Genomic DNA, 26,507 nt, shown 5'->3' with positions numbered 1-26,507 from the left:
TTTTTCTATGGACGAAGATTTATTGCTAAGTTTTTCGGATGATGCACGCCCAGCTTCAGAAGAATGCAGCCTTTTGGACATGAACAAGAGCCTGCAAAAGCAGCTGCACGTCGAGTACTTGTGCCTGGCAGACAGGCTGGAGAAGCTGGTGTCCCTTCGCAGGCAGCTAAAGGATTTTAAGAAGAAAAGAAGAAAGAAGGCGTGGGCAGCAATCGGGCTGAAAAAAAGCGAGTATCACTCCGTGCCGGCTGAAGACACAGTAGAAGAGGTCCTTTCTCCTGCCTCAAGGGAGGTGATCGCACAGATAGAAGGATATCTGGCGTCGCGTGGGATGTCTTTTCTCAGCATAGACAGCAAAGCATGGAAGAGCATTTCCGTCCAGACAAACAGGCCTGTTTCTGAGTGCATTAGCCTGTGGCACCTTCCGCAGAACCCGCACTACCGGCAGGACAGCTTCAGCTTGGAGGAGGACGCCGAAGTCCTGAAGCACCAGGGAGACTGGTCTGAGGTGTGCAAAACAGTCCGGCGCGCGCCCATTTCGGTGTACATGAGATACCTGGAGCTGCAGAAGTCGCGGCCCACCTCTCTGTGGTCAAAGGACGAAGACGCGATTCTAAAGTCGCTGGTCCAGAAAGAGGGAAAGGAAAGCTGGACGGAAATTGCAGCCTACTTCAAAAACAAAACCCCAAAGCAGTGCATGTACAGATACAAGCGGGTTTTGAACCCAGAAATAAAGCACGGCAAATGGTCTGCCGAGGAGGATGCAGCTTTGCTGGAGGCAGTGCAAAAGTGCAGAAAGGGGAACTGGAAGCAGGTGTGCAAGTATCTGTCCAAGCGAACGCAGTTCCAGTGCAGGGAAAGGTATGTGTACTACATAGACCCGTCCATAAAAACCGAGCCGTGGACGAAAGAGGAGGACGAAAGGCTTTTGCAGGCAGTGGCCCAGTCGGAGAAGCACGTATGGAGCAAGATTGCCAAAGGCCTTGAGGGCAGGAACGATAGGCAGTGTCGGATTCGCTACCACCGGATAATAAAAAAGGAGAGCGACCAAAAAAGAGAGGAAAAAAACAAAGAAAGCGAATGTGAGACCTGAGGCTTTAGCACCTGTGCCGCGCAAAAGGCGCGAATGCATGCGCCCATCTTGGCTGTGCTCTGTGCTGGCGCTGCATGTGCTAGGAAAGGGCTCCAGCGCACTTCCGTTTAATTTAGCGCTCAGTCTTTAATATTTTGAATATTTTGTTTGCAATGGTTGAAGATCTGAGAAGGCTTGAAAATGCGCTGAAAAAGATACGGATAGACTTTCCTGAGCTCCTGCAGGAGAACTATGTGCCGGGCCCGGTCATACAGAACGTGTACGCGTCCGAGAAGGCGTATGAGGACTTTGAAGACACACACCAAATGCTTTCCAGCGGGATAGAGCCGCTGATCGAGAGCAACATAGACCCGCTGAAGGACTCTGCGGTTCGGTACTACACCGTCCACAAGAAAATCATAGCTGCGTTTGAAGACGTCTCCGAGGCAGAGAGCCATCTGTCTGCTCTTATATCTGCAGTCAAGTCTGGAAGCATTGCTCGACACATAGATCAGCTGAAGGCGAGCCAGGTAAAGTACGAGCGGAGCGTCGAAGAGTCGGCCATAAAGCAGGCGCTTGCCGTGGACACGCTTACAATCAAGGACATATACGCAGGCAGGCTCAGCGCCATAATGGAAAACTTGCAGTACGTAACCGAGAAAAGCGCCAGACTAGAAATAAAATACCACACAGAAAACGCTTTATGGAAAACCAAGAAGGAAATCGAGGCCAGAATAAAGGCCGCTTTGGCAGGAAAGCTCTCTCTGCCCTCAATGGATATTAAGGTGCTGGAAATAATCGCAGGCTGTTCGCTGGTCGCCGTGCACGAAGCGGTGAACAGCTGCACAATAGAGATAGTAAACAAAGCCTCTGCAGAGCTGAGAGCGTCGATAGAAAAAAAGAGCATGTTCACAAAGGAAGACGAAATCCAGGCAGTTTCTCGGGCGCTGCAGCAGTTCACAGAAGAAATTTCGGGCCTTCTGCACAGCATCCAGGACATCTTGCTGAAGAGAGGCCAGTCTGAAGAGAAGCTGGCAGGCAAGTATCGCTACAACCCGGAGCTGTACGAAAAGATCGCTCTGGACAAAGCGGTGCCGCACGGATCCATACATGTAGAGCTCCCCTTGTACGACACGTCTGCAAGAGAGAAGGATCTTTTTGAGAGCGTTGCCGAGTGGATCAGGAGGTTTTTTAAGCGGCTTTCCGGGGGAAGCGAGCACACGTCGGGCGATATCCTGGGGTACAAAATAGAAAACATCAACCGGTCAGAAACAGCAAACCTGATGTACAGAGAGCTCTTCCAGAACAAGTATGGGCAGATCGCGGTGGCTGACGAAAGCATAAGAGCAGCAGCTCCGGTGATGAATGTGTACTCGGTTACGTCAGAAGAGTCCATACTTATCATGCATGGAGCCGCCATGGAGATTTCTTCTGTTTTCCGGAGCATACTTTCAAGCATCCTTCCGGCGCACCTTCGCCTGGCCGAGAAAGTGAACGACCTTGAGCTGGGTAAATGCTTCCAAAAGAAAAAAGACGCGCTTCTGGCGCAGATAAAACGGGCCTCTGAGAAGGCGACCACAGACCACACGTCCTCGTTTCTGCACACGTATTGCAAGAGCATGCAGAAGGTGCTTTTGGACTTAGAGAGCCTAGCCTCCATCCAAATATGCGGGATTAGGCAAGAAGTAGTAGCGGCTCAAGAAGACGTTCTGAGCAGCATGCTGCCCTCCTTGGAGAGCATTTTTCGGTATGTCTCTCGGTGCGGCGAGTCTTTTGGCCTAGACATCCAGTACTACCGAGAAGAGGCTGTTTTCCAGGAAATCGCCAGATGGAACAGCCCCGAAAAAGAGACAGGCGTGCTGGGGCCGTCGATATTCACTGGATACACAGGAAAAAAGTTTTGCGCTGTCTCGGAGCTCATTTCGCTGCCGGAAAGAGCGCTGGGGATCATATCTCGGCTTAAGGAGCAGGCCAGAGGCAAAGAAAGCGCCCAGGGCCGGGCTGGAGATGCACCGGAGAGCCGGGCTAGAGCTTTGCAGAAAAAAGCCGCAGGCCTGGCCAACAAAATGTTTGGGCACTTTATGTCACATCTGCTTTCGCTCGCCAAAGTGACTATTGACCAGCTGCTTGTGAAAGGAACCATCCTAGACAGAAAGCTTGAGCACCTTTTGTCGTACGACACTAGGTTTGCAGACCGAGCGAGAAGCATGCTTCAGCTGTATGTGACCACGCAGCTCATAGTGCAGGTTGAGAAGTGCGGATCGTACTCTACGCACTTTCCGTTCAAGCAGGCTATATGCAGCCTGCAGCAAAGCCTGGAGCCCCAGGGCAGTGACCCCTTTCGAAGCAACTTCAAGTATTTGCCGCAGTGCATTTTCTATATTGTGCCGTACCTCCAGCGAAAAGACAGGCTCTTTGCAGCAGGCCTTCTAGAGATGTACCGAGAAAACGAGCTTGTAGTGAACAAGATAATGTGCTTGCTCAAAAGCAGCGAGTGGAGTGTAAGCGCAAAAGCGGGCAGAAAGCTGGCACGCTAAGGGCATAGTCGCACTGCCCCCACATCAGGTCTAGAGATATGCTCGGACCGCCCAAAGCCCAAATTAATGCACTCTTTGGCGAAGCAAGCCGGCTCATGCTGCGTCTGATGGGCAGATATTTGCCCTTGGCACTTTTTGGGATATGAAAATTCTACCGCTAACCAATAAATCTAACTAGTTTAAAATTATACGGCTGCTGCAGCATCTAAAAATAAAAGCATGCTGTGCGTTTAAAGCCTTTGGTGCGCCTGGAACTTAGCGGGTGCTGGAAAAGCTTCAAGCGTGCTCTTTTTTCTCTGCAGGAATGCAAGTTTGCGCAAGCATACCTGCGCCGCATCTATTTCTAGCTGCACAGCACCCACCACACAGAGCCATACGGGCGGCCTTTGCGCTTTATACTACAGCATCTGTTCCTGCGCAGTCCAGCACCGTGTATGGTTTCAGCGCGATCGAAATGCGGGCATAGCCGCCCGCTGCTGGCTTCCAAGAATAGCGCATATGTGCGTGATCTTCAGCATATTTTCGAAATATATTGGATTATTATGCAAGACGCCAAACCAAACAAATTGATACGATCATGCAGTTTATATATATACGTATCTATGCAGACTTTAATAAATGCAAAAAAGAGCATCAGAAGAAATAGCGCATGCGTCCGCCACAGAGGCCGCGCCAGTGAGAGAGAGTTTCACTCTAGAGAAGCAAAGCCCAACATGCAAGCAGCATGCTGCTTGCGGCAGCGGCCTGCTGCCCAAGTTGAGCTCGTTCCTGGACGCGATGGGAGAGTTAACCAGCAGCTTCGGTTTTATGTTTGCGCTGTATGCGCTTGTAGAAGACACCTGGACTGGATCGATAATCGCAGCCAGCACGGGCACGCTTGCCTCTATAGGCATTTTATACAGCATTTCCATGCAAAAAAGAATGAGAAACACCCGTGCCTACGAGATGGCATCCAACAGCGCGCCTTCGTGCAGTGAAGAAGATATTCCTGCGCCCGGGCAGGGAGAGCCCGCTGCACTCAGCGACTATAGGAGCGTTGTGAAAAACCACCTCACGCACATAAGCACTCTGCATAGGTCGGCGGAGTTTGCACAAAGTTTATTTTTGGTGGCTCTTATGCTAGCATTTATAGGGTTGAGAGCAATTTCAATATTCGATACGTTCTTCTCTGTGAAGATGTTTTTCGCGCTCAAAATAATAGTTCCTCTGCTGCCTCTTGCAATGATTTTGCTGGGCTTTATGTGTTCATGTGTGGAGACCGGGCACTGCTACACCAACAAAATCACAAATGCAATCAGCTGTGTCTTTTTTGTGGCGTTTGTGGCGCTTGTGCTTTGCGTCTCTATATACCTGTCGCGCCTAGACGGGGCACTCGAGGGCGCTAAAGAGTGCCCGGCCCCACTGTGCAAGGATGTTATGCGGTTTAACTACCCTAGTGTTTTGCAAGCATTGGGGGTTTTTCTGTTTATATTTCCAGCAGCGCACAACACAGTGAACTCCGCAGGAAGCAGGAAATACCAACAGAGGGCAAATGCCCACCCATGGGCTAGGCTTGCTGCGCAGGTCTGCCTGTGCATAGCATATTCTACATTCGGGTGTTTTTTGATGCTCACGACTAAAAAAATCATACAGAATAGTGTGTATGGAGACATCATATCAAACCTTAAGATGGCGCTGGAAGATAAAATGGAAAAATGCCCCTGTCGCCGCACATCACGGGCATAAAATCGCTGTATTATCTGGTGGTTGGGTTTGAAATTTCTTTGCTGGCAGGCTTTTTTATAACTGGCGTGCGGCATCTGCAGATACTATATCAAACAATGGGCTTGCCGACATATAAAAGCATGCGTGAAGAAGGCATACCCAGAGCGCACAGCACCTCGGATAAAAGACATGTTCTGCTTCTGAAAATCCTCCTATGCGCTTTTATTCTGGGCATTTTTTTGCTCTTGGAGATATTTGCAACAAAGGGCATGCTCTTGCTGTTTGTAGGGCTTGTGGGGCTTACGTATTCATCTGTTCTCAACCTTATAGTGCCTATTGCCGCGTCGGCAATACCGTACACGCAAGTATCCAGACCCGCGCCCGGGTCCCGCCGGCACCGCTTAAATATATGCGGCATCTTTACGCACCTAATCTGTGTGTCTATAATTCTGCTTTTCGGATATTACTGGATGAAAAGCACGATGCTCAAGAGACACGACCAGCCCTGCTTGCTCGAGGTGCTTCCATCGCAGCAACAAAACGGCACGCTATAAATATATAAATGTTTAGCAAACGTGAGAAAAATCGAATAGAACTATTTATTTTTATATGACGTATGGTAGTGCAAAATAAAACCAAAACAAAGTGAAAATTCAGACACACTTTAAAATTTGCCCGTGAAAAAAGCAAGCTTTGTGGGCACAGCCACGCCTTCACCTAGCAGCAGCAGAGAAGCCAGCACATAGTATGCCTGTGCCCTAGTAATGGTGTCCTGCAGAATTATACTTTCAGCCTAGCACAACCATTGTGATCTTGCAGTGTAATCACTTAACAAGCAGGAGCAGCATAGCCAAGGCGCAACTCGGGACTTTGCCGTCTTTATATTTTGGCTAGCACAAGCGTAGACTTGAGGAACGCCCAGACCAGCCTCTTTCTTTGGAAAAATATAGTGGGCCGTCTGTGCATCCTTCCAGGCATGAGCACAGTTTTGGCAAAAGGGCCCGAACACAGGATGTAGACTCGGCATTTGCCTCAATTTATTTTGCATTTGACTAGCTATATGGAGTTAGCACCCCCAAAAATGAAGCATCTCCGGCTGGGCGCAGATTCTCCTTTTCGCTGTGCCCCGCCAGGTGGACTCTCTTGTTGGTCTTTGGGTCTTTTACCACATGCATGTTGAAAGTACATATCACTCTGGAGCACACATGAATGTGCTCGCCCAAGTCTCCCTGTTTTTTTGAAAGGTGCTGAATTGCGCCCTCCACGGTGCTGTGCGCCATGATCAGCTTGTGCGCTGTAATAAGGCCCACCTTGCTAATGCCGTCGGTGTAGTCGCACCCGGACAGCGATACAATCTCCTTAAGCTGCATGAGCAGGCACTTTATGTGGAGAGAGCAGTTGGAAAGAATCCTCTCCCGGTTGTAAAACTCTCCGCCATGCGCTTCGTTCAGCTTGAAAACAATCCGCTTTGCGCCGTACACAATAAGGTCGCTGTCTTCTGTTGCGATGCAGTCGATGTGCCCGTGCTTCTCCAGGTACACCAGCTGCGGGTCTGCCTCGTACGGGGCTATCATGTGCGGCACGCCTATCTTCTTAAGAGCTTCGATTAGGTGGTTGACCATCGCCTCGTCCACCTTCAGGCATCTTCCCATGAGGGGCTTGGCCTCCGCCATTTTCCCCCTCCGCAGCAAAGCCTCTAGCTTTGCCTGCACCTCTTGCTTCCTCTCCCGCCGTCTTCGGTTCGTTTCCTTCTTCATTGGGTGCTCCTCTCCGTCAAACACAAAGTACAGCTGGATGTTGTGCGCCTGCAGCGCTTTGCACTTTCTAATGCAAAAAGAGACATACTTCTCTACAACGCTAGGGTCGGCTGGCCTTAAATACACGTCAGAGGCATGCACCGTGATGGCCTTGTACAGCCAGGAGTATCCGTCTACTCCTATTGTCAGCCCCCGGAGGTCTGACACCTCGATGTACTCCATGTGATTTTTCAGCATAGGTAGCAAGCCCGCTATTCCCATGGATGCAAAGAAATAAGAAATAATATTTATTCATTTCCCGCCAACGCGAAAACAGCAAAGCGCGGGCGCAGGCACTGCGCGCTCCAAGCACCCTGCCTCCTCGCCCTTGCAGGGCACGCTAACGGCGTTCTTTCCAGGCCCTGTGCGCTCTTTTCGCAGGAAGCACACGGAAAACACGACAGCGCGATTGCAAAGCGCACGAATAACATTATAGGTATATGCCGTTTATTTAAGGGGCACCAATTATAAGTAGACTCCGTTGAGTGCCATCTTTCTAATGCCAATTCGCTTGATCATTCTTCGCTTGCTGATGGCTGGGTTCTCAAGCTCTTTCGCATACCTTTCTTCGAAAGTCATCTGGGACTTCTTTCCAACGCCGTGCAGACGCATGTTTTCTTCTCTGGTTTTCTTGAGCGCAGCTGCTGGGACTCCTCTGGTTGGAAGCAGTTGCCAGGACTTTGGCTTGTAGATTCCGTTCCTGTGGGCTTTTTTGCTCTGGTTCTGGTTTGTGTGGTTCTTTGACTTGGCCATTTATTATTGCAAGGGGATGAAAAATTAAAATAAAGAAAGAAGTGGAAAGAAGAATATTCTCAGAAAAGCAGAGAATTTCGCAGCGCACTGCGGAGTGCATACGAACGCCAAAGTCTTCGTGCAAGGAGCTCTTGGCGTTTATTTAACGACGTTGCATATTTGCTCGCTCTTTTTATTTCTTTTATTTTTTATACCCTGTCATGTCATTTAAGAGAGAAGAATCTTCAGCAGTTATAAAGGACAACAAAGAGGTCGTTGAAGTCATCAAGAAAACAATCGGCAGCTCCGACATCACAGAAGAGGCGTACAACAACACAGAGGTGAGGGTTTTGGAGAAGAACGGCGTGCTTATCACCATTGTGTTCGTTCCGGAAGACATGTTCAGAGCCATAAAGAAGGAAAAACTCAGCATAATTGAGAATGTAGAGGAGGCCCTCGGCGGAACTGTGTTTGTCGTCAGAGGAAGAGTGATCGAGGAAGTGGAAGGAAGAGGAGGAAAGTCTGTAATCAGATCCTCTGTTTCGTACGCAGACTACCAGGAGCTAGTGGCAGAAGACTTGGTTTCGCCATCCCACCTGGTTGACCGAAGAACCGTTGTTAGAGAGGACGGCTCAAGAGTTGAGAAGATGATCACTGACTCAAAGTGCAAGAAAGACATGGCAAACAGATTTGAGCCAATGTCCTTAGTATTTGAAGATATGTTTGGGAAAAAGGCAGTGTTCCAAGCTAACTACTATTAAATACCATTCTTATTATTATTATTATTTTTGTTTTCTTTGGATGGAAGAAGAGCATAACAGTAACAGCGCACCCCGAGCGGTGGCGCCTGTGCCTCGGCCCTTGCGCTTTTACAAGGCATACCAGGGCCGAAAAACGGGAGGGGAAAAGATACTTGATGAAACCGCAGGCCTGGACATGTCGATGCAGGGCCTGCGGATGCTATCGCACAAAATAGCAAACTGGGACACGCTGACCACGCTGTGCCTGTCGTACAACAGAATATCCGAGATTCCGGAAGAGCTGTGCAAGCTGACGTGCCTTACCGTGCTGGACTTGTCGCACAACCGAATAAAAAAAGTTCCAAAGGAGCTGGGAAGGCTGCACAGCCTGAGAGAGCTCAAGCTGGGGAGCAATCTGCTGTCCTCGGTGCCGCTGGACTTTGGCATGCTGTACCAAATGGAAAGACTGGACCTGGACGACAACCCTTTGATTGGGCAAATACAGGCGGTGTACAACACGTCTGGGGGCCTGGGGGTGATCCGGTACTGCAGAGACAACGTGGCAATGAACTTCCCCTACTGGGAGAGAGAGTGGATCTTCGCCCTGCAGGACGAGAGCACCGTGCGAGAGTACAACGAAACCATTACTGTAGCCACATACAACATTTTGTGCCCCACATATGCAAGCAGCCAGAGCTTCTCGTATGTTCCTGCGTGGGCTTTGCAGTGGGAGGCAAGAAAGCCCACGATTCTGCAGGAGGCAACCTCGTATGGCGCAGACATTCTGTGCATCCAGGAAATGGACACGGGGAGCTACTCCGACTACTTCCGGGACCAGTTCAAGGCGCGCGGGGACTACGACTCGGTTTTCTACCAGAAGTCGCGCGCGCGCACCATGGTGGAGGGAGAGAAGCGGATGGTGGACGGATGCGCAACCTTTTGGAAGGGCTCGTTTTTCCAGCTGGTTGAGCACCGGTGCATATACCTGTCGCAGCTTTTCCCGCAGAAGACGATTTCAGAGCACGAGCACATTGCAAATAGATTTCTAAGCAAGGACAACATAGGGCTGATAGTTGTGCTGGTGCGGGAGGGGGAGAAGCACACCGTGGTGGTGAACACGCACATCCACTGGGACCCCGAGTATCCGGACGTGAAGACGCTGCAGGGGATTATGCTTCTGAAGGAAATAGACACTATTATGAATCGGTATCCGCAGGCCGAGCTGGTGATTTGCGGAGACTTCAATTCCCTTCCAAACTCGTCCCTGTACGAGATGTACTCGAGCGGAGTGCTCAAGCCCAACAGCAAAGACCTGATGAACCTTTCGTACGAGCCGTACAGCAATAAAGGGTACTCGCACAGCTTGGGGCTTTCGGAAAGCTACTCTTTTGTAAATATGGGCTTCACCAACTGTACCCCCGGCTTTTCGGGCGTTATCGACTACATCTGGTACAACAGCAGGCTAAAGCCTGTGTGCTCGCTGGGGCCAATTGACGAAGAGTATGTATCTAAAATTGTAGGTCTTCCTACGCACCACTATCCTTCCGACCACCTTATACTTGTGACACAATTTAAATGCAAAGGCGGGCCCTGGAAGAGTAATATGAATAAATAGTGGGTAGGTATTTTTATGCCGAGGCGCGCGTGCCCGGCTTTTTGTGCGAGGCTGCAAGTTCTGCTCTGGCCGCGTTTCTAAAAATCGGACCAGATATATCAGAATAAAACTATATATATGCAAAAAGAAAATGCATGCATGAACGTGAATATATTCGGACTGCTTATGTATGCGCTCTCCAGCATGGGAGGTGCGATTTTTAGCCTGGCGGATGTCTGGCAGGTTCCCTACCAGTGCAAGGACTACACAGAGGACGGGTCCACGTGGGTGGCAGGAGTTGACAAAATGAGCTCATACTGCATAGTAGATAACGCCTCGGCACCCATTGAAAACATGAGCTTTATTGCGGCCATGACTATTGGCAGCCCCTCGTACAGGGCCCAAAAGCCTGCCGGAACCAAGATGCTGACATACGATGTTATTAACGGGACCGAGCTGAACAGAAAGATAACCCCGGAAAGAATTGAATACGAAAGCCTGCCGGCGAATGAAAGCTATGCAGGCTTCTTTGTCGACCCGGAGCTGTCCAAAATGGCGAACAGCATAGACATAGTCGACTACATGGAGATCTTCGCCAACATCATCCAGAAGGGCCCGCTTGTGTTCTCCAAGAGCGGCCAGATAGAAACCCCAGAAGTAAACCACATTTTACAGAGGTTCCCCATCCAGTATGTTTCTAAAACGCTCCAGCTGTGTGCAAAGAAGTATCTGCTGGAGTCCAACTACTTCTTTACCCTAAGAAACATGATGGACAGCCTCTGCTTGAGGATGGAGGGCGAGACCAAGCATAGCACAGACAAAAAAGTTGCCATGTGTGGGTCCACAGCAATGATGGTGCACGACTCGGCCAGAAACAAAATAATTGATTCGCTGACTATTATCACCAAGAAAACCAACGGCATTTTGAAAGTTATAAAAAACCTCCAGGCCAAAAAAATGAAAAACCTGATTGAGATGGTTGCAATCCAGGTGAGGTTTGAGTTAGAGATGGTGCGCAGGCTGCTGGAGGAGTTTGACGAGCTAGATGCCTACTTCAAAAACGTGTTTTCCAGCAAGAGCCATCCTGCTGAAGACGCGAGCCATCGGTGCATAATGGAGATAGACACCCAAAACCCACAAACTATCAGAGGGAAGGCCTCCTTGGCAGACTTTATGGCAATTCCCAAAATACACCTGAACGAGACAGTTGCACGCCCTTCAGTTTCCACGATTTTTAAGAAAAACAACACAGAAGAAATAATGTCTGTGTTTGAGGCTGTCATCAAAAACCCAACAAAAAGCATTCAGTCAGACATACACCGCATCAACGGCATTGCGAGCAAGCTAAAGGCTGAGCTCGGAACGGCCCCGTCGACAGTCTATCTAATGGGGAAAATGGATGCAAGCCAGATTAAAACCCTCATGGTGGCGATCTACGGGCTAAGGCAGAAGCTGGTAGAAAAGGAAACTTCTGCGCATGTGCAGTTTGTGGCATACAACAACCTAGTGGACGTCCTGTGCAAAACACACATGATGTGCGAAGACCTGGATCAAGCTGACCAGCCTCTCGACACGCCTCTTGCAGAAAACTCCACTGCAACCCCCGTGGAATAGCGTGTGCGAAAAGAAGGCCATGTGCGTGCTTTCTGTTCTCCTGCAGCTTGCCTGGGCGCGCGGCTTTTTTCAGTGCCCGCAGATTTTGGTGTCTCGCCACAAACTGTTATAGCGGCCTGCGTGCCGCTTGCTTAAATTAAACTTCTGCTGGCCAGTTTTCTTTTTGTTGCACAACACAAGCGCATGCGCTTTAAACAGTTTAAACCAGAACTGCCACTTTTTATTTGTACCATGCGCTGCTTGCTGCGCGCCAGAAAGGGCAAAGGCGCCCGCCTGCCAAGTGGGCGGCTTTCCAAATATGGGCAACCATGCTGCCGCGCGCTTAGTGCGCCCAAAAACGCACACATCTGTTTGATTTTAGCATAGATTTATTATGTAGAAACCACAAGTTTTATCAAATATTCATAGAATCTGGCAAAGTCTATGTCTTCTGTTACAATTGTCTGCCCCTCCCCCGACACGCTGTTTGCAACTGACGACGCTGGATTCACTTTACACAGCAGAATTCTCTCCTGCGAGCTGTACTGATCGCACTTTGTCAGCTTGGGAACAGGAAGCCTTTTCTCAACAATTTCATTTGCTTCTTTCTCTAGCGATTCTAGCATGTCCTTGAAGAACCAGTACTCGGGGTTTTCCTTTATGCCTGCCTTTATCCACGAGGCGATGTTTTCGCCGTACCATATAACCACATCGTGGAAGGTGTCCACAAGCAGCGCCACGTCCTGCTTTAGAGACCTCGAGTCCAGCTCAACGGGAGACCTCTCTCCAGTGTAGTGGAAGGCCACCAAAGAGGGCCGGATGATGCACATGGTGGACGAAGAGCCTTCGGTCAGCAGAATTGTTCGCTGGTACGCAACCTCGTCCAAGCTCAGCCCGTCTGTGTGCAGCGCAGGGAGCCTTCGGAGGAAGAACATAAACTCGGGAAAGAAGGACATTGAGGGCGGCACCCGTATGGTGCTTGCGCTGTCTTTTTCAAACTGGCAGAACCGCTGCATAAACCGGATAAGGCACCGGTCTGCCTGGCGAATGACGTCCACCCCGTCTCCGTTGTCCGCGTTCACAGAAAGCTCTTTGGCTTTGTACACGCACGCTGCCTCTTGGTCAAAGCCCAGAATCAGCTGGCCCAGGTTTGACGAGTTTCCAAACGACCTTGCAATGGTGGTGACTCTTTCGTAGGACTCGCCGTTGCTGTCTATAAACTTGGTGCATATCTGCACGTGCACAGATGCGCCGGCAGGCGCGTCGCTGGTCTGCTCAAACACAAAGGCGCTTGTGGACCTGTCAAAAAGCGACCCCTGCCTCCACACATAGTTCTGCTTCTTGTCTGCGCTCTGCTCAAACCCGTGCCCCAGCGTGTTTTTGATTTGGTAGCCCTTTGTCACCTTGGCTGTTGTGCGCACGTCGAACACCCGCTTCATTGCGGCGCCTTCTGCCGCGTCCTTTGCAAACATTCGCTTGATAGACTCTTTGTAGATGTACGGGTTGAAGTCTCTTGCAAACACAGAGGTTCCAGCGGTTTTCTCAATCAGGCTCCGCATCTCCGCAAACCCAAAGTCGTCAATTCCGGCAGCAATGATGTCGATCACATGCCCCCGAGACCCCATGTTGTTCGCGATGGTCTCGTATATCGACTCCTTTGTAAACAGCTTGGAGAAGTCCTTGTTCTGTATTCTCAGCGAATTCTTCAGGCTAATCGAGGATATCGCGCCCGGCCCGTATGTGCAGGGCCCCTGGGTAAACAGAAGTATGTGGCCTGTGCCCTCTGCGCACGTGCTTTGCACAATGCTGCTGGCCAGCTGGATGGCGCTGCCTGTGCACCGCTTGGGCCTCTCCATGGTGGGCACGGGGAACGCGTTTATCTGCAGGTTCTTGAAAATCTGCTGTACCTGCTGCAGGCAGTCCCCCTTTCTTCGCGTAAACTTGGACAGTGGCGAGATGCTGTTTCCAGGCGCAACAAACTCCTTTTGCAGCACAGCCACTGTGTAGTCAACAGCAGGGAACACGTGCAGCTTTCGCACCTCCAGATTCTCCAGGCTGATTATTTCTATGTTTGCGCTGTACCGAATTATTCCAATGTGGTCGTCCTCGCCCAGGCTTTCCAGCGCAGTGAGAAGGCCCTCTTTCAGGAGAAGGTGCCTTTCCTCGTCAAAGCTGCACACGTCGATAACAAACCAATAGACTCTTTTGTACCCAGACACTTGGGTGCCCTTGTAGAACACGGTGCTGTTGTCTCCAAACAGCTCGTACGGAAGGTTTTCTGCTGAGATGTCTCTGTAGTGCGGAGGCAGCATGTTCATGCGCCCGCAGAAGATGCATCCCCAGTGCTTGGACCCAAAGTCCAAAGACGAGTACGGGCTCAGCACGCTCGCACAATCAGGGCGTGCACATCGAACGGCCCCGTACCCTACCTTCAAAAGCGAGTCGTTGTGGTACCCGTGCAGCGGCTTGTACAGACACACCAAAGGAATAATGTTCTTCGCAGTTTCGGACTTTATGTTTGAGAAGGTGTTCCAAGTGAGGCGAACGCCTTCTTTCTCTTCCACGCTCCTAATTGCTTCTTCCATTCAAATAAATAAAACAAATAATTTATTCTGTTAATTTATGCGATATGAATCAGCACAGGCTAATCGGAAGAAAGAGCTCTTCTGTTTCCACAAGCAAAAGGTACAGCGTGTGCGGGCCTCTTGGAACAGACGTCTCTTTTTTCAGTTCTTCCAGCACCCATTTGTTTTTTTCAATCTCTCTTCTGTACATATCTTCGCTTTTCAGATGCCTTTGCATGCACTGGTAGTCGTTGTTGTTCAAGGCAGCAGATGAAAAAAGCTTTGGGGAGGCCCTTTCTGCTTCCGTGCAGAGTCTTTTGCATTTCGGCTGTCCCAGCCGCTCGGTCCTCCGATCCATTTTTGACGGCTTTTTAGGCATAATGTGAAAAAACTTCACGTCTTTCAGATGGCTTTGCATCTTCTGTATGCGCATGTACGGGTCTATAATGACCAAGTCTAGCGCCTTGTCGATTTTCTTGATGTCCTGCACCGAGATTAGCTCGTTGCGCTCGTTGATTTTCCGAATGAGCAGGGCGCAGTATGCTTCTTCGCAGAGCTCCGCAGACTTCTTTTGGTCTTCCATTTTGCGAATATTTTTTGGAATTTACTGCGCATTTCCATATCATAAATGATGCGATCACAGAGTGCTGGGCAGGCCTGTGCATATTTATTTTTTAGAAATGCCTGCCGCGGCCTACTGGGCCTGGAGCCCAGAGAAATCCCGCAGAGCTCAAGGGCAGAGGCAGATATTTGGTTTACTTTTGTGTTTAGTGAAAGCGTGCCGCTGGCTACAAAGGCTTTCGGCACACCGGGCAGTCCGACTGCAGCTTGAGCCACGCATTTGTGCACTCCTGGTGGAAAAAGTGCGAGCATGGAAACTTGGACCCCTCCATTCCCTCCTCAAAGGACCCGAGGCATATTGTGCAAACGTCGCTCTTGGTGAGAAAAACTGGCTCTAGGCTTAGCTTCTGCCCGTCTGTTGCTGGGTTTTCCTCCGCGCCCATTTCGTCGCGCAGCCTGGTTATTATGTCGTCCAGCTCCGGGCCAAGCGCGTAGTTTCTCCTGTCCGAGGAAATCGACTTGTGCCTTCTCGAGGAAGACTGCTTTTTGCCGCATCCGAAAAATGGGAAGCCCAAAAATGTGCGCACACAAACCGGCGCGGCCTCCTCTTCTTCATCGTCCACGTCCTCGGTGTGGACCTCCAAAAACGACTCTCGGCACTGCGGGCATTCTAGCCGGTCTTCAATGTATATAACCATATCGCATACATGGCAGTAGTATGGCAAGTCCGACATTGTTGTATGTTTGTAAAAGAATATTTTTGCTGAAAGTTTTATACTTTTGTTAGGCGTGTTTTTGTGATAGCTGCATGCCAGGCCGGAGTTTGGCATGCCCGGAATCTCTGGCAGCGCCAAAGGGGGCGTGCCAGCCCTTTGCTCGCAAAGAAGAAAATGCGCATGGGTGCGTGGGTATTTATTTGCACGAAGCCTCCTGCCTCCAGCACGCCAGACATTCTGGGCGTGCATGGCAGGGTGCATTTATAGGCCAGCAGCGCTTTATGCGCCCGCACATCTGCCGGAGAGGGGCTCTACATCTTTATCCTGTAGATGCCTCCTCCCTTTTTAATGAGAAGCCCCTCCTGATTGAACTTGTATATAAGGCGGTTGACCAGCTCTCTGTCCAGCCCCAGCGACTCGCCCAAAGCCTGCGCGTCTTTTTCGGATATTTCGGAGCTTTGCGTTTCCTGGATCCGGCGCATAAGTGCAGCGTGCGGCGGCTCTTTCCTTGCGGGCTTTTTCTGCACCTGCGCTTTGTCCACGGTTATTATCTCAATGGCATGCTCTACGTCCGACTTTGTGGCGATTTTTCGCAGGTGCAGCTTTGCCAGAGCCTCTGCAATGCGCGCCACAGAGTCGACCACGCGCGGGGTGAGCGGCTGGGGCAGTATCCGGCCTTTGTAGACCTTTTCTTGCCTGATCGTCGTGAAAAACGCGACCACAGACTCCTTTGCGCTTGAGGACAGAACAGGGCTGACCTGGTCTCTTGCGTACTGTATGTACTTCTGCGCAAGGCACCTGGGTGTTTTTTGCGAGCTCTCCTCGCTGGGGCCTTGCTCTAGTATGCGCTGGGTAATGCTTCGATGCTCCGCCCCGCCGGCCTCGTCCAGCATGACAAATATGAGGTCAAACCTAGACAGGAACTCGTCCGGCAGGTTTAGGTTTTCAGCCAGCGTTTTGTCCTTGCGGTACCTTCCGCACAGAGGGTTGGCGGCTGCGATCACCGACGTTCTGGCAGGCATTGCGCAGACAATCCCTGCCTTGGCAATTGTGACTTCTTCGCTTTCCATCGCTTCAAACAAAACCTGCGGGCTGTTCAGCTTGTCCAGCTCGTCCACAAAGCAGTGCCCCAGGTCGCTCAGAACAAGTGCGCCAGCTGCAAGCGTGAACTCGCCGCTTGACCCAGACTGCATCGTGAGGCCCAGCCCGCCTGGCGTCGTTGTGGCTCCGCAGATGTAGTTGCTCCGCGGGAGAATCTCTGACGCGATTCGGATCAGCTTGCTTTTTCCCATTCCGGGGTCGCCTATCGCAACCAGGTGGATCTCTTTTCTTTTGTGCTTCTTGTAGGAGCCCCCCACCAGAGACATAAGAATGCCCTTTTTTAGCGCGCTGTGTCCAACAATCTCGCCAAAAAGAGCCTCTGCCAGAGCGTCCACCACGCCCTCTGTCCTGGAGAGCGCCTTTATTTCTTGGATGTCTGCAGGCAAGAAAACACACTGGCTCTGCATGTCCTTCTGCTTGAGAAAGCTTATGTTGTTGGCCTTTATGCCCACGGTGTACCCGTCTCCTGCGCTATCTTCCGCCACGCCCATGCCAAGCACGTGCACCGCGTCTCCGGGAAGAAGCGTGTTCACATGGCCCTGCTCCAGTATGCAGTTTATGGAGCCGGCCTTCCGCCTCTCTATCTCGGTGAGAAACAGCTCCTGGATTTTTACTCTCTGGTGGTCTTTGAAGACGTTCTTGGGGGAGTCCGCCAGAAGAGTGAAAAACTTTGACTTGCAAGGCGAAATGCACTGCTCGGGCTTTTCCATAAGCCCGCACTGGGGCATGTGCTCTATCTCGGCGTTGCACTTGTTGCACATAAACCTAACCGAAATAGGAATGGGCTTTGCGCTTTCTATTTTGGACACGACGCCCACGAGGGAGAACACGCGGCCGACCGAGGAGTGCCTCAGCGTAGAAAACGGAACCGGCTCTGGAAAAGGCACTATTTTGATGTGGGCTTTCGCCAGCACGCCCTTTGCCTGCTGCACGATCCGGGTAAGGGCAGCTCTTAAATGGTCTATCCCAAAGGAGGTTACTTCTTTTAGATGCTTTTCAAGGTAGAACATGTCTACTTCCAGGCCGCTTTCTATGTCGCTGACGGAAATGGCTCCGGCCCGGAGCTTTTTCTGCATCGACGTATAGAATGTTTCCACAAGTCCTGGTATTTCTTCTTTTCCTTGGAAATATAGTCGGGCATACTCCATTTGTAAATTTTTTATGCCACAGCACAACTACGTTGAAGAGGCAATTAAGCAGTCTGGAAGAAGAGAAGACTATGCTGTAAGAAAAGAGAAGTACGAGGCCAGGGCCGGAAAGAGGCTGTCTAAGATGGCGAAGGAGCTGTATGGAAGAAAGGCCATAATCTTCCACGACAAGCGAAGAAAAGAGAAGATCCAGCTGAAGAAAGAGAAGCTGCAGACAGAGAGGAAGCAGAAGAAGGTTGCGCAGGAGGAGATCGCAGACGGCGCCATTCCCGCGTACCTGCTGGACAGGGAAAAGCAGGCGGCCATACAAGCCATAACCACCCAGCTGAAGGAGCAGAGGCAGAACAAGGCTGGAAAGTACAACGTGCCAGTCCCGCAGGTAAGAGGAATATCCGAGGCAGAGGCGTTCAAGGTCATGAAGACCGGAAAGAGGCAGAGAAACCAGTGGAAAAGGGTTGTCACAAAGCCGTGCTTTGTGGGCGAGGGCTTCACCCGAAAGCCGCCAAAGTTTGAGCGGTTTGTGCGGCCAACAGGGCTGCGTATGAAGTCAGCCAACATAACGCACCCCGAGATGAAGTCTACATTCCTTCTGCCTATTATGGGGGTCAAGCAGAACCCGAACTCGCACTTGATGACAACGCTCGGCCTCCTCACCAAGGGAACCATAATAGAGGTGAACACCAGCGCGCTCGGAATGGTCTCGGAGTCTGGAAGAATTATATGGGGGAAGTACGCGCAGATAACCAACAACCCAGAAAACGATGGGTGCGTAAACGGAATACTTTTGGTGTAGTTCGCGGAGGCCTGCCAAACACGGCCGGAAACAAACTCCATATGAGCAGCCCACATGCTATTCGCTATAGAGGTGCGCCGAGCAGAAGCGCGCAGCTTCTGAGTAGATTTTGCCAGAGCAGCCTTGGGTGTCTTTGGCATCGCTGGCCACATGGGCCGGATTGCAGCGCTGGCTTCTAACAACGGCGCTATAGAAAGCTCACATTGCAAGCTGCGTATGCCAAGGGGAAAAAGCTTCCTCTGGAGCTTGCCAAGATGGCTTATTAATATTAAAGTGCAGGTGCCCGCGGCGTGCTTTATCTTTCTCGCCGCGGCGCAAGAGCTGCAGGGCCGAGCAGAAGCTCGCCACAAAAGAAATAAATTAGCATCATTCAATAATATTGCGCTGTAGCTGCGGGCGGACGGGGCTGCCTACAGGCACTTGCTACTTTCCAGCAAGCACAGCCTTCTCGCATTTAGCGCCGCTGCCATGTGCATGCTGGCGGCGCAGATTCTGTCTTTTTGCAAAGCGCACCCGCAGGCTTCTCTCTGTTCTCGGATATTTGAAAATAAAAACGCAGTGCGCCCTCCCAGCCAGCCCAAATCAGCAATGACTTTTTATTTCAGAAAAAGCCCGAAAGAGCCAGCCTTTTCCCACTGTGGCCTGCCGCGCAGCCAGTGCAAGCATGCGGGCTGAACATAAGAGATGAACATAAAAGATGAAGATGAAGCCGAGGGGGCCTGCGACCCCTCAATAAAAAAGCGCAGAGAGCTGACTCAACATAAAACACACGCAGTTTCAATTGCGCCAGGCGCTTGTTGTTTATTCGTCCGCGTCGGAAATGCCCTCCTTTATGATTCGGAAGGTGGCTTCTGCCTCAGGAAGCGACGGAGAGTCGTACACTTTGCAGATACGGAGGTCGCCTCTGCCTTTTCTCAGATACAGCCGGGTTGTGCTGGCATGTGCTAGCACGTGCCCGCCTGTTGGCTTTTTCGTGTCTCCTCCAAACATGGCTGCCGCTCCGTCCACCGTGGCAACAACTTGGTTTGTGATGACAATGGCCACGTTGTACTCGTCGGCCAGCTGCATTAGAGACCGCAGGTAGACGCCCAAGTGTATCTGGCGCGCGCTGAGCTCTCCTCTTCCAGCATAGTCTGTCCTGTAGTGCGCAATCACGGAGTCCACAATGAGAAGCCTGTACTCGCCGGTTGCCATAAGCCCGCTGGCCTGCTTGACCAGGTCTGTCTGGTGGTCTGCGCTGTACGCCCTGGCCACAGACACCTTTGACAGCACTTCCGCCGGATCCAGCTCGTATCTCTTGGCAATCTCAATGAGCCGCTCTGACCGGAACGTGTTCTCTGTGTCTATGTATATGGCCTTTCCGTTGCAGCCCCCCATTTCAATGGGCAGCTGGCAGGTCACCGCAAGCATGTGGCACATCTGGGTCTTTCCGGTTCTGAACTCGCCAAACAGCTCGGTTATAGACCTGGTCTCGATCCCCCCGCCAAGCAGCTTGTCCAGCTCGGCAGACCCCGTGGTGATCATGTTCATCTGCAGCCTCTTCTGGTGGATGGCGTCTGCCGTCTGGAACCCGATTTCCACATACCGGCTGGCTTCCTTGATGATTTTGTCAACCTTTGCCTCTGCAAAGCCTCTTATGTTCATGAGCTTCTTCCTGGGCGCATAGACTATGCTTTCCGCCGTCCGGAACCCGCACTCAATGAGCTTCGATATGTCCGCAGGCGATATGCCACCCTCCTTCAGCACCTCGATGGGAGTGTAGTCTATTTGGTGTGCTTCGCCAGACGCTTCTTCGAATATGTCGTTCTCTTTTTCTAATAAAGACATAAAAAATCTATGCGCGCATGTTTATATTGCAAAGTGTTACGCAAGACGAGATGAGCGCAAAAATAAGCGACGAGTCTACAAAGCTGGAGAAGCGGCGGGAGAACGTGCTCAAGTGGGGAGACAGCATAGATATGGTCAGCGCCCTCGCCCCCGCACTTGGTTCAAGAATCCTCTAGTTTTTTTCTTTTATGGACGACAGTGCATTCAACAAGATAAACGAAGGGCTCGACTCTTTCATTCCCTTGATTCCAGACGTTGTGCTGGACTACTGCTTCACCAAGGCGGGCCTGACCACCGACGACCCCAAGATAAAGAAGCTTGTCTCGCTCATAGCGCAGAAGCTCATAACAGACGTCGCCACATGCGCGTACCAATACCACAAAATTGCAAAGCGCGCGTCGCTCAAGGAGAAGAAGGCGCCAAAGGAGAAAAAGCTCACGCTCACGCTCACTGACGTGGAGAACGCGCTTAAGGAGTGCGGGGTCAGCATCTCCCGGCCCTCGTACTTCTTCTAAGTAAATATGAAATGTCTCTTCTCTGTTTATTGTTCTTTTTTACTCTCTCTGCGGGTCTTTGAGGAGCGGCATCCGGTTCGCATTTCCGTGTCCTCCTTTCTCTCCTCCTGCATCGGGAACATGCCTCCCTCGGGCTTCTCGCGCTTTTGCACCGTCTTTTTCTTCTTGCTGTGCGTCTTCTTATACTGTGGAAGATACCTCTCCCAGTTTTCTGTTTTTAGGGCCGGGTCCTTCTCCAGCTCTCTTCGTATCATTAGGCGCTTTATCTCGTATATAGGGTGGATGTTCTGCATGCACTTTACAACCACGTTTCTGACCTCCTTCAGGCTTTTGTAGTGGCCGACCGCGCTGACCGTGTTTCCGTACGGGAGAATGTAGCAGTCTGTCAGCAGCTCCAGCGACTTTATCGTGTTTCCCTTCGGGCCCAGAAGCCTTTCTCTTCTCTTCAGGAAGATCTCCTTGTTCCGCGTGAAAACATTGATGGGAATGATGTCATAGGTGATGCCCTCTTCAAAAACTCTAATGGCCTTTTCCAGAGGCACACCCCTGCTCAGCAGCTTCAGACAGTCCCGCCCCTGTATGATGCAGTACGGGTCCCTGGTGTGCGCGGTTGTCTCCGCCTTTAGAACAAGCTCGTGGTAGTCCACAGACAGCAGCAGCTTTTTCTGCGCAAGCGCCTTTTTTATGTACTCCTCTGTGTCCCGGATGTATTTTTCCCGGTGCTTTGGGAACATCACTTCAAAGGCGCTCTCCTCCAAAAACGGCTTTAGCCCCTTTTCAGTGAACGGCTCCATTTTGTAGTTTTCTATGTCTGTGTGCTTTTCCTCTTTTTTCTGCCTTTCGTGCTGGACGGCCATGTGAAAATTTTAAAAGTTTGCCAGCGTCATAAACGTGAGGGACACCGTCAAAATAAAGATCCAGCACCCGATTGTTGAGACGCTGCCCACAAAAATGAAGGTTTTGAGGTCGATCAGCCTTTTCCCGCTTGGAGACTTGGCCGAGCTGGAAATGATGTTTGGGAATCCGCTTGAGGGGAAGGCCATGCCGCACGAGCAGACAAGAGAGGCCACGCCAACGATTATTTTTTCCCGGCCTATAAACATCCCTATTTTTTCAAAAATAGGCAGGAGAACAACGGCGCTGACTGTGTGGCACACTATGCAGGAAACAAAAAGCATGATAAAAGAGGTTCCGATCACCAGAAAAAGCAGGCTTCTTTCCTTGCTGCCAATCAAAAGCCTGGAAATCATCCCCTCCAGCATTTTTGTTCTTTCTATGCCTTTCCCTATGGAAGTCCCGGCAACTGCAATAGACAGCACCTCCAGGGTTTTGCGGTTGCACGCCTTGCGGGCGCTCTTTGCTATTAGAAGAGCGCACACCGGCAGGGCGTACACCCACTGCAGCTTCCGGTACAGGGAGGGAATGGCCCAGCACAGAATGCACATTGCGGTGACAACTATCAGCTTTTTGTTTGAGGCGCCCTGCTCGTGCATAACAACAGGCGTGCCGGAGCCTTCTTGCTTTTTCGGGAAGTAGCTGACTATTAGCGTGTACACAAAGGCAAAGCACGCGGCGGCGGTGGGGACAGAGATGAAGAGCCACCGCGCCCAGGACACTTTTATAATGGCCGCGCCCAAAATCGACTGCGGGCTGCTTATTGGCAGAATCATCCCTCCAATGTTTGAGGCCATTGCAATGCCCATCACAACCGAGGGGTCTGGCACCTTCATGGTGCTCTGCAGCACAGACATGATTATTATGGGCGCGGTTACGTTGGACATTACAGAGGAAAGCGTCAGCGACAGAAGCATGCTCTTGAACAGCGTTGACTGCGGCCCGCTGCTGGAAATCAGGTATGGGAGAACCAGCCTGGCGCCCCCGTTGCTTTCAAAGTACACGGAAAGAAGGCAGCTGCCCATTAGAAGAAGGACCACTGGAGACACTAGGATGCGGAGAACAACCAGAGAACTCGCCAGCATGCCTGGCGCCAGCGTGTTGGATGCGACCACCACGGGGATCAGAAGGAGCGCGGTCACGTCAAGGGGAAGTATGTGGAAAGACCAGAAAATGCTGGCCAGGCACGCAATAACGCAGCATATGCACGCAGACTGCGTGGGGAACACGCCTATGTGCTTGGCCGTCATGAAAAGGTAGAAGGTTATTCCCAGCACAACAAAAAAGCATGCCACGGTGACTCGAAGCGCGTTTTCTCTTAAAAAGTGCAAGGCTTTTCCACCCTCCGGCCGGAGCCGAGCGTCTAGCCCTTCTGGACCAGCCGGCGGGCGCTCTTTTAGAGCCAGGCTGGGCCCAAGCACATTTGACGCTACTACTGGCGACGCTTGCAAGCTTCCACTAACACTGTCTAGTTGCATGCTCAAACCGCGTTCGAAACTATATGTATGCTGAAACAAAACAAAACGCCGCCCTCCAATAAGTGCAGCATGCATGTGGCATGCGCACAGCCTGGGCGCGCTCCTGGCAGGGTGCCTTTCCCTGCACGCTTGGTCACAAAAACTGGCCGGCCACACATACTTGATGGATTTTTATTTGAACATTTTTGGCTTTTATATCTGAGATATATTTCTATCTATCCGCATGCAAAGTACAAGCTGCAATCTAGCCAAACGCCATTGATCTATATAAACCTTATGCAGGCGCATCATGTTTTTGGCTTAGCCAGTAATCTGCGCAACAATATTGGCGAGTTTCCTACCAAGCCAGCCATCCTCTGGATTCTGTGCGCTTCCTCTATTTTCTTTTTCGTTCTCTTCCTCTTCTCTTCTCAGCTTTTCCGCCTCCAGCTCATCCTCTGAGTCTTCGCATTCAGGCTTATTTCTGCCATTCAAGCCCTCTGCGTCAGTGTCGAATTCCTCTTCGTCGTCGCCCATGTTTGCCCTGCGCCTGTTTTCAAGATGCGACAAGATATTCTTTAGGGCGTTCTTTTCTTTTATGGCCTTGTCTGTCATCATGTGCATGCAGTCTTCTATCTTCGTCATCTTTTCCTTCGTGATGGGAATTGAGTGCTTTTGTGAATCATAGGACAGGGTTGAAGTAGTGCTTGTTGGAGACGACATGCTCCCGTCGTTTGGAAGCGAGTGCTTTTTGGAAATCGCCTCCGCCTCTTTTCTTTCAGCCTCTTCTGTGTCCACGCTAGCACGGTTCCTGTTTATGGCATTCATCACTGTTTTGTAGTCAACAGGCCGCTTCTTGGCGTTTTTGATGTTGGCCATCTCGTGGATTATGTTCGTAAGCACAAAAGCAGAGAAGCCCTTGGTCTTTTCTATGATGTTCGCCATCTCTTCTTTTGAAACGCATATCGTCGAGCTTGCCACTAGCGTTTTTTGGATTATTTCTTTTCTTTCTCTAGTCGAAAGCGTTGAAATACCCAGCTGGGACCCAAATCTTCTTTTAACACCCTGGTCTATTCTGTTAAAGAAGTTTGTTGCTGCTATTATAAACACCTTCTTGTTTTCGTCTGTGTCGATCCCGTCCATCCAGGTCAGCCAGCTATTCTTCAGGTTTGTGGAAACCTCCTCGCCTCCGCTCCGCGCCTGCCTTCTGTTTCCCAGCAGCACATCTGCCTCGTCCATGAATATAAGCACCGGAATGGTCTTCTGCCTCCAGTCTATGAACTGCATAAACGTGCGCAGAGACTTCTCAGAGTCTCCCACCAGCGAGGTCAAAAACATTCCCGAGTTTATGTGATACATTTCGATTGCGTCGTTGCACTCGTACAACTCCTTCACAATATCGCGCATCCCGTCCTCCATGTTTATGAAAATTTCTCTAAGCCCGTACTTTTTCTTCAGCTTTTCTCCCTGTATGTTCAGAGCCAAGTGCAGAAATATCTTACGGGCAAAAAACGACTTTCCTGTTCCCGGCATTCCATAGACCAGCAAGTTCTTTTCCAAGCAGTTGCCGTTCTTCGGGCCCAGGTTATCAGCTTCATCGTCGTCCAAGCTGGTGCCCAGCGCCTCTCTAAAAACCCACGGCAGCACCACTCGGGCATATCCGTTGAACTCGTTGTCCAGCCCAAAATACACGCCCTGCTTGCAGTCGTTTGGAGACACCTTCCCGTACTTCCCCTGCAGGTCCTTTATATGTTTTTTCAAGTATGCCTCGCTTGCCCCGGAGTCGCTCCCTTTAAAGGCTGTGGTCAATAGAATGTATATACTGAGCCCGAAAAAAGTAAGCATCACTAGCGTAGAAAACGTCTGCAAGGTGATCGGGCTTTTGAACGGCCGGGCGGTCCTTGTTGGCGGCGCATACATAGGAGTTTTCTGCATCTGCGGGTTGCCCCTTCCAAAGCCGGGCCGTCCTGCTCCGGAGGTGTACCCCTGCCAAGAAGCATAATTTTGTTCGCCAATTGCATTGTTCTGCGCCCCCCTTTCATTTTCATGTTTTTCTCCTTTTTTCTTATCGGCGCCATCTTCGTTATTTTCTGTGTCAGTCAAATCCTCGTCCATAGAGAGGTCGCTTTCGGAGTCTTTGTCTGAATGCGCTTCCGCATCGCGCGCCAACTCTGAAACATGCTCTTCTACCTGCTCTTTTCCGGGTTTTTCGGATGATTTATCCGCGCTGCTCTCTCTGAATTCGCTCACCATATTAGCTTTCCCCAAAAATTTTTTCTTTTTATTTGTTTCTAATGGAGCCAGAAGTCATAATAGTTGAAATCAATGGAACAGGCAAATACAAGGTGTTTTCGACTGGCGTTTTATTTGTAGAGTGCACAAAGGAAGAAGTGCTGCAGCACTTTGATGGGAAGCTGCACATGTTCATTTTGGTAAACAGCAACATTGATAAGAGCACAATCCGCAAAATCTCCGGATACTTCTTTGAGAACTCCCAGCTCGAGTCTATGTCTGTCATGTACTCTTCTGTGTCCACGTCTCTTGCCCTGGGGGTGCAAAGCCTTATCTCCATCAGCATAGAGAACGGCCCAGACAACTGCGTGTCTTGGTCGGTTGACCTCGTATACAAGTGCAGCTTGATCACTGCACACTCGTACACCGGCGTGTCTGCATACGACGTGTTCGTAGACAAAATGCTCGACATGCTGCACGAGCCTGTCTATAAAGAAAAGACTGCGAATGTGCACATAAAGGGAGACCCAGAGCTGGTCAAAAAGGCAACTGCGGAGCTTCTCGGGCGGAACGTTGCTTTCGTGCCGGAAGAGGACCCGCTAGAGGACGTTGCAGAGGACGGATACCGCCTGGTCCAGTTTCCCAAGTACTTCACAGCCTACATGCCCCACAACTTGCTTCCAGACTCCAACATTGCGTATGTTGGGGCTGTGCTTACTATAATGATAAACTACTTTGAAATCAAAGAGGTGCACATGCGAGAGGACTTTGAAGTGGGCCACACCAAATATCTGCTTCTAAACTGATGCCTCTTCTGCATGGGACGCGCTATTTCCGTAATTAACCCGCACATTTAATGCATGCTGTAATGTGAATAAATATGCATGCATCTCTTTTGAATTTGCGCGAGTGTTTTCCACCTGTCTGCGGC

The 26,507-nt window shown here is 50.7% G+C and overlaps 21 protein-coding genes across 21 annotated transcripts; 11 read left to right on the top strand and 10 right to left on the bottom strand.

Annotated features, from left to right (window-relative positions):
- Positions 1-7: 7 nt before the first annotated feature.
- Positions 8-1,093, top strand: NEMAJ01_0385 (uncharacterized protein; the record flags this gene model as incomplete). The annotated part of the gene is made up of 1 exon (XM_047914223.1): positions 8-1,093. One exon carries the CDS (start codon positions 8-10, stop codon positions 1,091-1,093), a length of 1,086 nt encoding a protein of 361 aa, XP_047770180.1.
- A 152-nt stretch (positions 1,094-1,245) lies between these two features.
- Positions 1,246-3,609, top strand: NEMAJ01_0384 (uncharacterized protein; the record flags this gene model as incomplete). The annotated part of the gene is made up of 1 exon (XM_047914222.1): positions 1,246-3,609. The coding sequence occupies one exon, from the start codon at positions 1,246-1,248 to the stop codon at positions 3,607-3,609; it is 2,364 nt and encodes a 787-aa protein (XP_047770179.1).
- A 618-nt stretch (positions 3,610-4,227) lies between these two features.
- On the top strand, positions 4,228-5,334 carry NEMAJ01_0383 (uncharacterized protein; the record flags this gene model as incomplete). The annotated part of the gene is made up of 1 exon (XM_047914221.1): positions 4,228-5,334. The coding sequence occupies one exon, from the start codon at positions 4,228-4,230 to the stop codon at positions 5,332-5,334; it is 1,107 nt and encodes a 368-aa protein (XP_047770178.1).
- NEMAJ01_0382 (uncharacterized protein) lies at positions 5,304-5,867 on the top strand (the record flags this gene model as incomplete). The annotated part of the gene is made up of 1 exon (XM_047914220.1): positions 5,304-5,867. The coding sequence occupies one exon, from the start codon at positions 5,304-5,306 to the stop codon at positions 5,865-5,867; it is 564 nt and encodes a 187-aa protein (XP_047770177.1).
- Positions 5,868-6,365: 498 nt separating this feature from the next.
- Positions 6,366-7,331, bottom strand: NEMAJ01_0381 (exonuclease 1; the record flags this gene model as incomplete). The annotated part of the gene is made up of 1 exon (XM_047914219.1): positions 6,366-7,331. The coding sequence occupies one exon, from the start codon at positions 7,329-7,331 to the stop codon at positions 6,366-6,368; it is 966 nt and encodes a 321-aa protein (XP_047770176.1).
- A 243-nt stretch (positions 7,332-7,574) lies between these two features.
- On the bottom strand, positions 7,575-7,862 carry NEMAJ01_0285 (large subunit ribosomal protein L29e; the record flags this gene model as incomplete). The annotated part of the gene is made up of 1 exon (XM_047914123.1): positions 7,575-7,862. The coding sequence occupies one exon, from the start codon at positions 7,860-7,862 to the stop codon at positions 7,575-7,577; it is 288 nt and encodes a 95-aa protein (XP_047770080.1).
- A 200-nt stretch (positions 7,863-8,062) lies between these two features.
- NEMAJ01_0380 (small subunit ribosomal protein S7e) lies at positions 8,063-8,602 on the top strand (the record flags this gene model as incomplete). The annotated part of the gene is made up of 1 exon (XM_047914218.1): positions 8,063-8,602. The coding sequence occupies one exon, from the start codon at positions 8,063-8,065 to the stop codon at positions 8,600-8,602; it is 540 nt and encodes a 179-aa protein (XP_047770175.1).
- Positions 8,603-8,642: 40 nt separating this feature from the next.
- On the top strand, positions 8,643-10,196 carry NEMAJ01_0379 (CCR4-NOT transcription complex subunit 6; the record flags this gene model as incomplete). The annotated part of the gene is made up of 1 exon (XM_047914217.1): positions 8,643-10,196. The coding sequence occupies one exon, from the start codon at positions 8,643-8,645 to the stop codon at positions 10,194-10,196; it is 1,554 nt and encodes a 517-aa protein (XP_047770174.1).
- A 138-nt stretch (positions 10,197-10,334) lies between these two features.
- NEMAJ01_0378 (uncharacterized protein) lies at positions 10,335-11,789 on the top strand (the record flags this gene model as incomplete). The annotated part of the gene is made up of 1 exon (XM_047914216.1): positions 10,335-11,789. One exon carries the CDS (start codon positions 10,335-10,337, stop codon positions 11,787-11,789), a length of 1,455 nt encoding a protein of 484 aa, XP_047770173.1.
- Positions 11,790-12,160: 371 nt separating this feature from the next.
- Positions 12,161-14,353, bottom strand: NEMAJ01_0377 (protein transport protein SEC23; the record flags this gene model as incomplete). Its single annotated transcript, XM_047914215.1, has 1 exon — positions 12,161-14,353. One exon carries the CDS (start codon positions 14,351-14,353, stop codon positions 12,161-12,163), a length of 2,193 nt encoding a protein of 730 aa, XP_047770172.1.
- A 49-nt stretch (positions 14,354-14,402) lies between these two features.
- NEMAJ01_0376 (uncharacterized protein) lies at positions 14,403-14,915 on the bottom strand (the record flags this gene model as incomplete). Its single annotated transcript, XM_047914214.1, has 1 exon — positions 14,403-14,915. One exon carries the CDS (start codon positions 14,913-14,915, stop codon positions 14,403-14,405), a length of 513 nt encoding a protein of 170 aa, XP_047770171.1.
- Positions 14,916-15,120: 205 nt separating this feature from the next.
- On the bottom strand, positions 15,121-15,627 carry NEMAJ01_0375 (uncharacterized protein; the record flags this gene model as incomplete). The annotated part of the gene is made up of 1 exon (XM_047914213.1): positions 15,121-15,627. One exon carries the CDS (start codon positions 15,625-15,627, stop codon positions 15,121-15,123), a length of 507 nt encoding a protein of 168 aa, XP_047770170.1.
- A 293-nt stretch (positions 15,628-15,920) lies between these two features.
- Positions 15,921-17,858, bottom strand: NEMAJ01_0374 (DNA helicase MCM8; the record flags this gene model as incomplete). Its single annotated transcript, XM_047914212.1, has 1 exon — positions 15,921-17,858. One exon carries the CDS (start codon positions 17,856-17,858, stop codon positions 15,921-15,923), a length of 1,938 nt encoding a protein of 645 aa, XP_047770169.1.
- A 13-nt stretch (positions 17,859-17,871) lies between these two features.
- On the top strand, positions 17,872-18,651 carry NEMAJ01_0373 (ribosome biogenesis protein NSA2; the record flags this gene model as incomplete). Its single annotated transcript, XM_047914211.1, has 1 exon — positions 17,872-18,651. One exon carries the CDS (start codon positions 17,872-17,874, stop codon positions 18,649-18,651), a length of 780 nt encoding a protein of 259 aa, XP_047770168.1.
- An 801-nt stretch (positions 18,652-19,452) lies between these two features.
- Positions 19,453-20,478, bottom strand: NEMAJ01_0372 (DNA repair protein RAD51; the record flags this gene model as incomplete). The annotated part of the gene is made up of 1 exon (XM_047914210.1): positions 19,453-20,478. One exon carries the CDS (start codon positions 20,476-20,478, stop codon positions 19,453-19,455), a length of 1,026 nt encoding a protein of 341 aa, XP_047770167.1.
- Positions 20,479-20,495: 17 nt separating this feature from the next.
- NEMAJ01_0284 (uncharacterized protein) lies at positions 20,496-20,654 on the top strand (the record flags this gene model as incomplete). Its single annotated transcript, XM_047914122.1, has 1 exon — positions 20,496-20,654. The coding sequence occupies one exon, from the start codon at positions 20,496-20,498 to the stop codon at positions 20,652-20,654; it is 159 nt and encodes a 52-aa protein (XP_047770079.1).
- Positions 20,655-20,666: 12 nt separating this feature from the next.
- Positions 20,667-20,993, top strand: NEMAJ01_0371 (transcription initiation factor TFIID subunit 10; the record flags this gene model as incomplete). The annotated part of the gene is made up of 1 exon (XM_047914209.1): positions 20,667-20,993. One exon carries the CDS (start codon positions 20,667-20,669, stop codon positions 20,991-20,993), a length of 327 nt encoding a protein of 108 aa, XP_047770166.1.
- Positions 20,994-21,019: 26 nt separating this feature from the next.
- Positions 21,020-21,850, bottom strand: NEMAJ01_0370 (ribosomal RNA assembly protein; the record flags this gene model as incomplete). The annotated part of the gene is made up of 1 exon (XM_047914208.1): positions 21,020-21,850. One exon carries the CDS (start codon positions 21,848-21,850, stop codon positions 21,020-21,022), a length of 831 nt encoding a protein of 276 aa, XP_047770165.1.
- A 9-nt stretch (positions 21,851-21,859) lies between these two features.
- On the bottom strand, positions 21,860-23,365 carry NEMAJ01_0369 (phosphate transporter; the record flags this gene model as incomplete). Its single annotated transcript, XM_047914207.1, has 1 exon — positions 21,860-23,365. The coding sequence occupies one exon, from the start codon at positions 23,363-23,365 to the stop codon at positions 21,860-21,862; it is 1,506 nt and encodes a 501-aa protein (XP_047770164.1).
- Positions 23,366-23,665: 300 nt separating this feature from the next.
- On the bottom strand, positions 23,666-25,597 carry NEMAJ01_0368 (fidgetin-like protein 1; the record flags this gene model as incomplete). The annotated part of the gene is made up of 1 exon (XM_047914206.1): positions 23,666-25,597. One exon carries the CDS (start codon positions 25,595-25,597, stop codon positions 23,666-23,668), a length of 1,932 nt encoding a protein of 643 aa, XP_047770163.1.
- A 41-nt stretch (positions 25,598-25,638) lies between these two features.
- NEMAJ01_0367 (uncharacterized protein) lies at positions 25,639-26,382 on the top strand (the record flags this gene model as incomplete). Its single annotated transcript, XM_047914205.1, has 1 exon — positions 25,639-26,382. One exon carries the CDS (start codon positions 25,639-25,641, stop codon positions 26,380-26,382), a length of 744 nt encoding a protein of 247 aa, XP_047770162.1.
- Positions 26,383-26,507: the final 125 nt, after the last annotated feature.

Source organism: Nematocida major (genome assembly GCF_021653875.1).
Source record: "Nematocida major strain JUm2507 chromosome Unknown 2438, whole genome shotgun sequence".
NCBI lineage: Eukaryota > Fungi > Microsporidia > Nematocida > Nematocida major.
The sequence above is the reverse complement of the archived record's forward strand: the minus strand, read 5'-3'. Positions and strand labels throughout refer to the sequence as shown.